Source organism: Megalops cyprinoides, chromosome 16, assembly GCF_013368585.1.
Source record: "Megalops cyprinoides isolate fMegCyp1 chromosome 16, fMegCyp1.pri, whole genome shotgun sequence".
NCBI classification, from domain to species: Eukaryota; Metazoa; Chordata; class Actinopteri; order Elopiformes; family Megalopidae; genus Megalops; species Megalops cyprinoides.
This window is the reverse complement of record NC_050598.1, coordinates 5,730,609-5,744,768: the sequence shown is the minus strand read 5'-3', so window position 1 is coordinate 5,744,768 and position 14,160 is coordinate 5,730,609. Positions and strand designations below refer to the sequence as shown.

The 14,160-nt window shown below is 43.4% G+C and overlaps 1 protein-coding gene across 1 annotated transcript; it reads left to right on the top strand.

Moving 5' to 3' along the window:
* Positions 1 to 5,825: 5,825 nt before the first annotated feature.
* Positions 5,826 to 7,261, top strand: si:ch73-335l21.4 (E3 ubiquitin-protein ligase-like). Its single transcript, XM_036547626.1, has 2 exons — positions 5,826 to 6,396; positions 6,748 to 7,261. Exons 1-2 carry the CDS (start codon positions 5,919 to 5,921, stop codon positions 6,804 to 6,806), a joined length of 537 nt encoding a protein of 178 aa, XP_036403519.1. The 5' UTR covers positions 5,826 to 5,918; the 3' UTR covers positions 6,807 to 7,261.
* Positions 7,262 to 14,160: the final 6,899 nt, after the last annotated feature.

Below are 14,160 nucleotides of genomic sequence, written 5' to 3'. Positions count from 1 at the left end.
CCACAGACCTTTCCTTCTGCTGATCCAACCAACCTCAATGCTGATCCAGCCACCAGCTGAATGTCCCTCCCCTGGTCCCAATGCTTTTAGTGACCTAAAGAGCAGGGAAAACTGCTGGATTGGACAGAGGACACGGATGAGGCCCTGCTGCTGAAACAAAGGCAGACAGGAGCCAGGGATGGAAGCAATTACAGCGATTTCCCCCGTGTAGCAGCTGGATCCATTTCAGGTATTCCTCACTGCAGGCCCTGTAAAAGAACAATTGCGCCAACAAATTGGAATGTAATCAATTTAGCGGCACTGTTCGTCTGCTGTCAGGGCTAATTAAAATGCCTCAAAACATAAATAAGCTTAAATATCATGAATACGGTCAGGTGTGGAGTGTGTCCAAGTTCATTGCTCCAGCTGGGCATTCCAGTGTCTGGAGACGTGAGAATGTGAGGCCACACTCGAAAAAAAGGGAACCTCCTCAGACAACAGCTATGTCACAGCTGCATGGAAACACGTAAACAGTGAGCAACACAAGGCGGCTAGACCCTGAAAGTAAGGAGTGCTTTTTGGCAAGTTCTGCTGTGGATACTGTGTAAACCACCAAACTGCAACCACAGGGGTGAAATAAGTCACGGGAGTGTCTGGATAATACCAAAGCCCTGTCAAATCGGAGCGTTTTCTCAAATGAGGAAGTTCGCAAAAGTTTTGCTTGGTGTATTTTTTGCCCCAAAGGCGCTGCAGTGTTACAGCGCAGCATTACATAGCCGCTGTGCAGTGATCTTAGTCTATCAGTGCAGCAGAATATAGCAACTGGTAATGCCTGTAATGTCAGTTCAGTCACATATGCTGAAAAGGCTATAATATCACTGGAATGGAGCTCAGTGGTGGTGTGGTGAACATTGTTGGATTGAAGACTAGTATAAGTGGAGTCTGTGTGAGTATATTGCGAATTCCACACGCTGCACAGTAAATATAGTGCACCTGGAGTATGTTGTCCTGGTGTTTATTTGTGTGTACAGGAGGAATAGGCATTCCCACATGTACCTCCACACTAGGCATGGCGGTCCCCGGCCACCAGTGACACAGGGATGGCAGCGCTCACACGGGGGGGTAGTTGCCTGGCAATGTGGGTCCCTTTAGTATTGACGAAAAAGCAAGCCGAAGACATGCTGATGTGCAACACACATACACACACGCGCGCACACACACAAATATAAACTCATTTATAAATTGTTTCTTCACATTACTGTGGCAGTGTAAGAATATGATAACCCATCCTGCAATAAGTGAACACATGACATTAAACATTTTGAGAATGAAGACTCTTTCGTTACGTCGATACAGCTGATCAGTACATCCCTAGATTGCTTATAAATACTTACGTGAAGTTAGTTACCTTCTTCAAATGTCATGTGATGAACAACCCATAATGGTTCACATAATGTCTGTACAACTGCACAAAATTTCAAAATATTCTGGGTTTACAGTTATAGTTTCACCATAATTTCTATAGCTGCGCCGCCAAATCTACATGAATACTTTTACATGTGCATACGTACTCATGTTATATATGAACACACACATAATATTAGATACATACATGTACATTGATCCATCCATCTATGCAAATGTGGGCAGAATAGAGACTTACATGCATCTATGCTATGTACATACATACACATACACATATACGGTGTACATACCCGTGATTAAGTTATACATTTTGACACAACATTCAACCACATTAGTTCAAAATCAGTTTAGGTGGATTTGAAATACTGACCTCTTTCAGAAACCTCTGTGGTCAAGGTGAACTTTGGTGTCCCCCTGGAGTCGCAGGGCTCTAACCCCCAGTGCCATCACTTCCTTGTCATTGAGATCAGGTATCAGATTAAACTCTTATGACAGCTTCCTTTCTTGCCACCCTTTTGGCTGTTTTTGCCAGGGTCACACTTTCTTGCCTACGTGGATCCCCCTTTCCTGTAAGCTCTCTCTTCTTGTCTTTGTCTTGCTCTCTCCTTCTCTCTCTCTCTCCCCTTCTGTCTCTCTCTCTCGCCGATACATCCATTCCCTGCTCGTCCCCATGCCCTCATGGGTTGAGCTAGTTACCCTGACAGTAATTCCCTGGCAGTATGTGTGTTGCCAGGGCAGGGAATAGTATCGCCCAAACACCTCCCCCCGCTGCCCCTTCCAGGACCTGCAAGATCGACAAACAGAGACTGTTCCCCCTTCCAGTGACCCCCCACGTCGGGCCGCACCCCTCCTGCAGTTGCATGTCAGGAGAAGGTAAGTGTGTGCGGACCGGTCCTGGCTTGCATTGCTGCACGGTCACAGTGTAGAAATCTGTCATGGTGTTTTGTCCAATGTATTGAGTGCTTTTTAATGCATTCTAAATAAATGAAACTTTACCTGTGAATTTATTTATTTATTTATTTCTTAAATGTAACATGACTTCTAAAGAGGTTTCCATTTTGGGCAGAGCACGTGAGTAAATCCATGTTCACACCCGAATTTCGCTGAATTGAAATAATTTCAATAGTAGCCAGGCAAAAGGGGCATTCCAAAAAGAGTTATGTTCAACCAACAGCTTTGGGGGTGGGGGTGTGGGGGGGATTTTCTGCACTACTCATGAATCGTTTTGCCGGTTAAGTGCACTCTTAACATTTATGATATCAATGCACTTTTGAAGACATACAGGTCAAACGACTTCCTGACGACATCACAAGAGAGGCTTGGAACGCCTGCTCCATCCAGCTGCCTAATACTGGTATTCTTCGTCAGCGCTACATTGAGAAATACACCCACGTCCTGTTTTTCTAACTTTTACTGCAACTACAGCTTGAAATTGACATTGTATGTTTGACCAGGAAATAAGAAAAGAGCATGACACACGAGGTCACGGGCAATTCCAAAATGCTGTTTATTCTCAGCCCACACCCCATTTCGATGTGGCCTGTCTCATGAACATGGTAACAAAAAAAGTGAAAGTAACCGTTTTTCTGGGGTCTAAAATCAGAGAAAAAAAATGGATGAATCATGATGCCGCTGACCCCGTTTTTTTGCTGCGGTAATGACGATGAAATTCACAAGGATGTTAAAATCAGTGTAAAGCTTCCATTTTACGTTTACTCATACATTTACAGTTTACATTACAGACTTCCCTGCCTTCTGTGTCAGTACGTTGAATATCTAACGCAATTTCCTTGCACATTGCCGTGTTTTTAACCGTGATTCCTGCTCTCGGTCATTAACGGCTCTCTGTTTCCTGAGGTCAGAGTCGCTGCCAGCAAGGGGTCCGAGCAGTTCCATCCAGCGCTAACTGGACTTTGGACTCCGGAACTGTGAATCATACCGAGAGTGAATTGAAGTTATTCATTTAGTTTATTTAACCGTCTTACAGCGCTTCCTGCTTTTGATTCGTCACGGCATGGTGATTTTAAAGCAGTATACAACCGATTTAACAGAAATAATGCTTCCCATATAACATTACAGTCTAACTCAACAGCAGCGAGGGGGCTAAATGAAAATTTCTGGGGCTGCTCATACGAAACCATAGAAAATTTGGAGAGCTGAGCCCGAACGTTCTTTATTCAGGGTAGAACGTCTTGTACTCTTAAGACAGTAGCTACTGCTATCTCGGGTCTGTCAGTACAGCCCTGTCTTACAAAAGGAATTGATAACAAAATGTACCTTCACCATGCCCATTGTTGGATATAAGACCTATTCATTTGCGCATACCTATACGATTTTTGTAATATTCTCTCTGGGAAGCGTTACGCTTTTGTAGATTTATCTAAAGGTAGTGTAGACTTATGACACATCAAAGTAAATAACTATTTTAACTGTAACAAAACACACAAAAATGTGCTCTGTTGTAGTCAGTATGCACCATTTCTCTAATGACTTGCTTTGTAAGTCGCTCTGGAAAGATACAATGTAGCCTAATGTAAATTCATGGACCTCCCTAGCAAAAAAGCTATTTGCTTGAGCTAAATAAATTAACCTTATGATGATGATCGAGTTTCTCAGATAACTGTCTCGTCGAAAATGTATGATCTAGCTTATATAATATATGAACATTTATTCTGACTTCAGCATAGTAATAAGAAAATTTAGCAATGGACAGGTATTGAGTTTTTGTTTAAAGTTTGTTGTGGAGACGGAAACTTGACGTCAGAGCGGGGACACAGAGGGGGTGTGGCTACTATTGGCCTGAGGAAGCAATTAAGGTGGTCAGACTAGTATTTCAGCACGTTATCTCTTGTTTATGGATTTGGGGCCAATCATTAATATTTGTCCAGTTTCTTGGAGGAAAGTCACATGCTTAAGGAGGAGAACTCGTGGCTGATCCTCTCGAAATTTCTTGGAAAATCAAAACAACACCTGAGTTTATCAGACTTTAATTAGCCTATCTAATATGTAAGTTACTGAACTTCTGATTTTTTTTTTCTGGTGATTTGTCGCAGCGGCTGGAGGAGGTCGGCGAAGGCGAAGGTTTAAATTGATTTGCCTTACGTTTATGGATGAGGGTTTATGCTTGCGCCCGAATGCCTTTATGTTAATAAGAATCTGTGTATGTATGCAGGTGTTAATAGATATTATAGATATTATGCTGTAGTTTAAACAAGGCCATACGAGCATAAAAAACAGTATTTCACAAGTGAAAGTAAAAAAGGCTATAATACTAACAAAATACCATCGCTATTACTATCTTTTACTTTAGTTAAAGATAACTATACTTAATCTAGATCAGTCCAGCTATACACATGGAATCCTACAAGTAAAAATTGTTATGTTGAGTTACTTTGTTTGAGTTGATTGGATAATTTGCGGCATTTCCATCGGTGGTCATCACAGGATTGGACAGAAGTTCCCACTCTAAGAGTAATGTTATATTACCCCGATATTGCAAGGGGTTTTCCCAGCTCCAGACTTTCCCAGTTTATGATACGTTCTTCACATATCCCATCGGCATTTTTATTTTCATTTATTTCCTTTGTAGGAAGTCCCTGTAAAACTGTTAACTATCAGTTTTCCTCCCGGGAAGATCTTTCAGCTGCATTTCCTACAGATGCCACTTGCTAACACAGTAGTTTATTCAGGCGGAAACATTTCCCCCATGTTCTGCTAGTTTTTTGTAAATATATGGATTTATCTGCTAGTACATGCAGGGTGTGTAGACTATATGTAGTGTAGGCCTATGTGTGTATGTGTGCGTTCGCGCATGAGAGAGAGAGAGAGAGAGCGAGAGAGAGAGCAAAAGACACATTAAGTGAACACAGTGTATAGCCAAACTTGTCTGTCGTAAATTCAGCTCAATTCAATTCAAGGTGTCTTAATTTTCTGTAGTCATCGTATAACATTTTAACTTTGAATATCTACATATTGGACAGTCTAAAGATAAATATAAAGACACCTGAAAGTGAAGATTGGATTCCCGGCATAAATGTATTTACATTTATTTACAGAGTGTAGAGGGAAGGCAGATTGATGCATATATTTCTAAATAACGAGCAGAACTGGGCTAAATATTTTTTGTGGAATACAATGCTGTAATATAGTAAAACTAGTTAATAACTGTGTTAAAATTACAATCATCATGTATCCATTTGAAAAAAAATGGAGATATCTGTCAGTGTTGACAGAAATCCAAAGCACAGAATAGCGATCTACCTTAAAAGTACAGGACCGAGTGTAACGAGCCTTTCGTCACGCTTACAGCACGCTGCGGCGTGGGAGCGGGGTAATACCGATGACATCACCCTACTCTAGTTTCCTTTAAGTTGAAAGTTTTGGCCGCGGATTTGGCAGGCCTCTGCTAGTCCCTCCCACTTCTCCACTCTCATATAACTGGCTGCAGTATCGATGAAGCGAAGAAACCTTGTCAACACGCAAGATTAGAGCGAGGCTCAGAAAAGCACAAAGAAATGTGTTCCGAACTCGAGTGCGGTATTTGCTACAGGGTGTACAACACGGGTCGCCGGTGCCCACGGGAACTCATCTGTCTGCACACTTTCTGCGAGAGGTGTCTGGTGACTCTGTCCTCGACTTCGTTCCGAGACGATGGAGGACTCGCAAAACCCGGGGACATTGCGATTGTCTGCCCATTGTGCCGCTACTCGTCCACCGTCACGGGTGCAGAGGGGGTGCGGAAGGCATTCCGGGTAGACGAAAGTGTCCTGGAACGTATGTTAGCCGCCGGGGTTCTCGATGACAGTTCAGCTGAGGATAGCGAGAGCGAGGACGGGGACACCGAGGAGGGCGAGGAAAACGCCGAGGGCGCTCACCCGATCGCAGAAGAAAGTGCCGTTCCGCGGTCGCGGAAAAGCAAGCTGTGGCGATCCGTGAAGCGGTTCTGCGGGAAAATCGCCGCGAATAGCGGCCACACTCCGTCGCGTGGAAGCCGTAAGTACCAAAATTCACAGCTTTATTGGAAAACCAGTTAGGACTAGTGATCGTTGCTAAGACTAACAATCATGATGATTAAACTTTTACGATTAGACTGTCAACATTAAAAATGCAGTACACTCTGTGGCAATAATAGTTATTAGTGTATGTACAGTATAGCTGAGTTTGTAAGCGATGTGTTTTGCCGTGCTGTAAGAGCTACATTAATGCAATTTTACGCGTATCAAAAGACCACACAGTCCATTTTATGTTTATTCCCAGTAACATTTGGCAAAGACAGCCTTTTGGGAGCTCACGAACTTAAAATCACCGAGACTCAACTAACGCCCTTTCTCTTTTTACATGCAGGCTGCATGACAAACGCGGACATGAGAGATCTCGCTTTGATGTCCTGCTACATGATATAAGATCCAAATGCACATCTGATGCCTGTTGCATGGGAAGGAACTTTCACATGTGGAAATCTGTCGGAGATCGACTCGCGTGACGCACTGCGCCACTGGCGCAACAGTATGGACAGACGCAGAAATCGCTTTTAGACAGTATTAGCGCTCTTCCACTCATCTATTCGACGAGAGTATTTCTGTAATTAATTCTTAATTCTGAAGAAGCAGTCTGTAATAGTTTTATATTTAAGGTGCACTTCTAAAGAATATTGAACTTTATATATATTTTTGTTATGTTATTTACTTTATTTTGTATATATAATGTTAAGTTAAAGAATTACGAATGTTGTGTTATATTTTTGATTGTATGTTGCAGCATCTTGCATGTATTGCATTTGTTTGAAGTATAACTTATTTTTCAATGATAAGCAGGCAATTTTTAAGCTGATTTTTTGTAATAAACAAACGTGCTTTGACAGTTGTCTCTCGATCATTTGAATATTCTTCATAGGCAGAACAGTTCCCAGCCGAGCTCGTAAACACATAGTTGGATCCGTCACCGCAAGTATTGCAGGTGATTTAGTTTGAAAGGTGAAATGATGGTTACCTCTAGCACAATAATCACATGGATTAATTTAACAGAATAATTAATCCAGTCATGTTATTAAGAGCTCGTACGATACAGACAAAAGGAAACATCTCCGGCGCTCCAGAACCAGAGCTACCTTCCCCCGTGATGCACTATCAAGTGGAACTTTCTTAAGTGCAAAAAAATCAATTCGCTGAGTGATTTGTTTCCCCATGATCCCGGCAGGATACGTGCAACAGAATCGTTGCCAACTGTAGTAGCCCTTTCAAAGCCTCCTTGTTGGGCTATTGCTATGGGAAAACTGATACAACACTGTCACGTTTCAGTATTTGTAGCAAGCGTTTCCTTCTCTTTGACCTTCTACTTCTGGCTGCTTGCCACGACTGGAAACACAAGAGGCGAATCAGACAAGCAGCGCCTAGAAAATCGTAGAAACGCACAGACCGATCAAAGACGCAGGGGCCCTCTGCGCTGAGAAAGACCAGAATACGAACCTTTCCAGGAGGGGTGGGGTGGGGGATGGTCCTCAAATCAGTCTCATTAGCAACAACCAAGGAGCTTAGACTACCTTTAATCAGCTCAGGTGATGGGAAGCAAGCGTTAATGCCTTTCTGGGGTTTGGCACACTGCCACCTGACTGAATGATTTTGTCTAGTGTGTTCTAGGTTACGCATTTGAGCATGAGCACGAATACCCAACTGTATTCATACCTCAGTAATCAGTTAAACTGGCTTTGAATGTGTACACTTGTCCTGTAGAGTTCCTTTGCTTAGTTTGGTGTTTGTTATAGGAGTACACTGCTAGGACAGGTAAAAATTTAAGGAATCCTTTGCAAAATGGTCTCCATGTTTTTACATCTTTTACATCTGGTTTTAAATATCAAAGTTATGCACCTGAGTGTCTGCTTACACTTTTGAAAACAGACTCCTACGACATCTACTTTAGACTGGCTCACTTAATATGAAAGTGTTCTGACCTACTGTATCACTGCCTGGTTTGGAAATTGCACAGCTACCAGGCAGAAACAACTGAACAGGATAGTGAGAACAGCGGGGAAGATAATTGGTGCCCCTCTCCCATCCCTGCTGGAGATCTGCAACCAGCGCTGCACCCGCAGAGCCTCCAGCATCATCATGGACCCCGACCACCCCTCCCACAGCCTGGTTTCCCTCCTGCCATCAGGGAAGAGACAGAAGCATCCGTACCAGGACCACCAGGCTTCTAAACAGCTTTATACCCCAGGCTGTGAGGATCATGAACACTCTTGCTCCCTCCCCTCACCATTAACCCTCTCATTGTCATTGTACAGACAAAAAAGATAATTTATTGACAGTACATGCTGCTATTCCCCCCCCCCCCCCCCCCCCCCCCCGCCAAATACACCATAAAGACATGCTGCTATAAAGTCATGCTGCTATTCCCCTCCAAATGTTTACAAGACAGTGTATTGTATATAGATATATGTTGTTTTAATTGTCTTTCTAATTTATGTACACTGTTGGTATAGGAGAAACGGCATTTCATTCTTGATTGTACGCAAGTGCATGATAAAATGACAATAAAGGAAATCTGAATCTGATTGCATCACATTTCAGTAAGTTACATCACATACTTAAGTCACAGCCGCAGCTATTATTTTTTGCCCTCCAGGCGAAGGTGACATTTTGTGACATAAAATACAGTATGTCCTTAATAAGAAATGACTGTTCTGTATTTTCAAATGTTTCCTTGTCAGGTGATTTATTATGGCTTTTACATTTACATGGCATTGGAAAACCTGCAGATGTGTCTCTGGACTGGAGGCCTGCACTTCCAAAGCCCCACCACAGAATTTTTCCCAGTTTGATAACTAGCTTAATGTAACCAAAAACTCTTTTTTTTTTTAAACCAGAGGATTAAGCCTGGAAGTCAGCCAGAAAGCACCCTGGAGCCACTCTTGTCATGTGTCGTCCCGACAGAATCCACCCTTTCCTTGGGAGCTACAAGTCCCAGAAATGAATCTGGTGGAAATACCCTTCTGGTATCCTCCCTGTCCCAGCAGGATGGCACTGCACCCAGAGGAGGGAAAGCTCCGGGGAGCCGTGCCCCCAGCGAGTTCGCACATGACTGCTCACGCCTACGGTGAGGGCTATGCCGAGAGAGGAGAGGCGCAGCGCCACATCGCCACGCCCTCTGGTAGCATGACTGTCGGCGCCAGAGCGTGTTTGCAGCGTGGTGAAGGTACACAGCACATGAACACTGCCCTGGGTTTAATTGACTGGTATATCTTGATCTGTGGTGAGTGTTCTGGCAAAAAATATCTGGTCTGGTGCTACTTGTGGTTTTAGAGGTGAGCCTGTCCCCCCAATCTCCACTACCACCACGACCACACTGTAACATTAAATATCCCTAAAAACCGGTGTTCTTCTGGGAATTTCTTTTCCTGTATGTTAGCCTGGCACTTGTCCCTGTGGCCATTTCCAATGAATACTTAGAAACATTTGACTTCTGTTCCTCCCCTTTTTTCCTTTTTTTTCTCCTAAATTTCAAAAGAGTTTATTCACAATGCGGCTGATTCAGACCGGAGATACGCAAGCGTAGACCCCCCTTAAGTGCTTCCCAGCAGAGCTGCGCACCTCTGTTCCCAGGATGCAAGTTCAGACACAGGCCATCGAAGTTCTGAGGGAAGTGTGCATTTGGGGCAGAGTTTCCCCAAAATGAGGGTGTGTCTCATTTCTTACCAAGATGACCTGTAGCTTTCTCTCCACAGCTCTTTTGTCGTGCGCCGCAGTGGTTATTGTGTGTAACATCAACACTGCTTTTAGCAAGACAGGCTATATGCACTTAAAATTTAACATAGAAGTCTGTGTTTCTACTGGAAAAATATTAAATTTTGAACTTTAATGAATCCCATCTGACTACTCCACACAACTGTCAATAAATACTGAAAGCTGACTTTCTTTAAACGATATAGTGTATAGTTTATAGTATAGTATAGTATGTATAGTATAGTTTAAATGATATAGTGTTCTCTTTGAGGTCGGAAATGTTAAAGCATATATCCAGATAAGATGTATCAGATGCACCCCATTGCTTAATGAACATTTAATAATTAACTCAGCTAGTGTGATTAATTCATTTGGTTACCCTAATATTTGCTCATTGGTCATAATTGCTCCCCCATACTTGTACAAATAATCGCTAACAATGTCTATTCATAAGGTTTCCTGACATGTTCTTATGTTCCTAAGGCACATGAATCGCTGGGAAGATCACGTGCCATGTGACATGAGGATAAAGTTGTCCATCTCTCAACATTACACATTTGACACGAACTGCAGATAGTTATACTTTAAAGTGGGCTACCAAAATAGAACTATTTTGCCTGGATAACTTTTTTTGGTAATGATTGACATGTCAGTCCTAAGCTCAACAGTTTCTTATATCAATATAAAGTGACATTCCAGTATGTGTAACTGAATTTATTTAACTGGAAACGACTGCCAGGGCAGGGGGAAGCAGAGAGGTGTAGTGGTAGGGAACAGGCTTCTAATCCAAAGGTTGCCTGTTTGATCCCCTGCCCAGGCATTGCTGTAGTACTCTTGGGCAAGGCAGTTAACCTGAATTTCCTCAGCAAAAACTCACCTGTTGTTACCTACAGAAGTCACTCTGGATGAGTGTCTGCTGAGCAAATGTAAGATAATGAAATAAGTATATGAAGAACAGTACTGTGCTCCTTTCAACTGCAGATGAAAACAATAAATGTACCATTACTATAACCAAAACACTAAATGTTTCCATTTGCCAGACGCATTCATACCTTTGCAGACACGGGTCCGTAATAATAAGCCTTCATCTACATTATCCTGAGGTGCTGTTAGCAGCAGAAGGCCATCAGATGTCTAGCCTATGGACGTACATCAGATGTCCACTCTTTCTACACTCCCCTCTCTCATGGTGGGGTGTCAAAGGTGCAGTGAGCCAGTAATCTTACATTACATTTACATTTCGCCATTCAGCAGGCACTCTAATCCAGAGCGATTTACAAAAGTGTGACTCACAAATCAGCCTATGTCACATCCAAAACTAGGAAAATCTATTCCTGCCCCAATGGCTCGCAGCCTCCACTCCTTTCTCCTCTCTGTGCACCATTCCCCTGCTGCCACATGTGCAGCCTTACTGTGGCCAGTGAGCACCAAACTCAATCTGTTTGTCACCTTTGACACAATGGCCAATCATACCTTCCTGTTCATCCCTGAGGAGCTGGCACCACCCTGTCCCAGGTCTCTTCCTATCACGAAGCTCGAGATTGTCAAGTCTCCCGCGGAAGCTCCATCTCTGTCCTTGCCAACCCATCACAATAGGTGCACTGCAAGGTTTAGTCCTTGGCCATTTAAGCCCAGAATGTGCTGTGTGATTTAAGCTCACACTGAGCCCTGTGATGATAGCTGTTACACCTTGCAACAACACTACTACAGTTGCAGTTTGGAGTGTGCAACATGACATGAGCTTGTAGTGTGTCGATCTTGTAGTGTGTCAGGAGGTGTTTTACAGCTGATATAAATGATGAAAGTACAAACAGGATGCAACCTGATATGTAGCAGGTCAAAAAAATTTCTGTCCGGGTGATCTTAGGTGTTGGGTTTTGCAAGAACTTCCAACTTTTCTCCACCACTGATGGTTGTCTGTCTGTTCTTCCACTTATTGACTTGCTCACCCAGTGAAAGAATGAGATGCCTAGCCTTTGTGGTGGAAAATGTCAGCAGTAGTATATGTTTGCATGCCACATGAAAGCACTTATTCCCTTTGTGGCCCTCTTTCTCACGACAGCACTATGACTCAGTAGATATACAGTTACTTTCCTAACCCTATCAAATATACTTTTTAAGTCAGTTCTTTGTTGCAGCAGCAGTGCAGCATAATGGTAAGGAGCAGGACTTGTAACCAAAAGATTGCCAGTCTGACTCCCCACTGGGGCACTACTGTTGTGCCGTTGGGCAAGGTACTTAACCCAGTATTGCCTCAGTAAATATCCAGCTGTTTAAATGGGTAACATGTAAAAAAAAATGTAACCTATGTTACTACCAAGTTGCTCTGGATAAGAGCATCTCCTAACTGCCAATAATGTAATGTAACGTAAGAGTCACTTCTTTGGCCTTTAAATGAAGACTAAATGCAAAATATAGGAGTTATAGCACAAGAATATACAAGTTATAGTTTTAAAAAAGGAGACTATTTCTCTGCAAGCGGCAGAAGTTGTGTGCCAGTCCTGACCTAGGACCATTTTGGCGGCGTTTCTTATAATGATTAAGGTTGGAATTGTGGTTGGGGAATCTGGCCATAGATCAGCACTTATACGCAACTTCTGCCTCAAGTGACCTTTGGCATGGCTGCTAATGTAGTCCAGATCCATTGGTGTCTAGTTTCTGTCCCCCGGATCGCCCTTGAAGCTGACGGTCAAGAAATTGTGCTCCTCCATTTGGCAGCGGCCAGCCTTTGTGTGTGTCCTGAATCAAAAAATTTCTCGCAACGCAGGAATCCGGTTGCTGCTTGTGGGTATGTGTCTCAATTGTTGCACAAGTGCCGGGAGAGCTCACTAGCCAGCATTTGTGGTAAAACTGCAGCCAATCATAGGACAGCTCCAAGTGATTATCACATCACGCCACACACTATCTGCCCTCACCATCAACCAAGATCTTGCCCTCGAGGTTTCAGTGTGTGTGTGAGTGTGGGTTACGGACAGAATTAGCTGTAACTGCAAACAATGACTTAGCACCGCAAGCCCGGCGCTATGGGGGTGCTTAGGGGTGCATTGCACCCCAGAGGAACCTCAGTGTACCCCCAATTGTCTCCTTATATTCCGATGTCTGCATAGTAGTTGTATCTTTTTGTGTTTGCCCCTGCCCCCGTGGATTGCAATTGCACCCCTCTGTATTTTCTCCTGGCACCAAGCCTGTAGTAGGCTACTCAATGTTTTCACATGAAAAACTGCAAAGATTTGATTTGAGAATTTTCACACCATCCCTACACAATTAACAATCTGGTCACATTCACAAGTATAAAAATCCCATGATCCACTTCCTTTTCATCTCAGCTGTTCATGTTATCCCTCCTCCACCCCATCTCCCCCCTTTCTTTTCCCAGTTCTTGATGTTCAAATCGGGGAGTCAACAACTGTGGCCAGGTGTGATCCTGTTGGAGTCCAAACTTAAGTACTGCTATACCCACATCAGCAGCAACCTATATGCTTTCATTGTATGGAAATGCATAGCTACTGAACTGACTTCAAACCTTTCCACAGCGCTAACACTGGTATCAGTCTGTTTCATTATCTGAATGGCGTTGTGGTTTAACATTGAAGCAGGGCCTCTAGAAGATCACACTAATCGTTCTATATTGTAGAGGAAACTCTCATGGGGGTCAATAGCACAGAAAACCTAAAAAAGATAACACGCATACAAAAAGAAATTATAAATAAATGTCAAAATTAGAGCAGGAGGAATTACAGAACCCATGCTGCTATGCAGTCACTGCGAGGGAGGGGGTGAGTGCGGGGGTTACACTGACCATCTCCGTTACTGGTCAATCCCCGCCCTCCTTTTCAGAGGCCGTCGAGATCTAACCCCGCGTCCCATAAGGCCAACATCACACTCGGGCTCTAACTAACCTCTCAGTCTCAAAGTGGCGTTCCCCCTGTGAGCGCCGTGCCCACCCTCACAACGCAAACACTTCAGAAATACAACCTGACGTGTCGGAATGTGACGGCAAAGCTTTGGGAACCGGGCTAACTCCTTTTGCATGCCCACT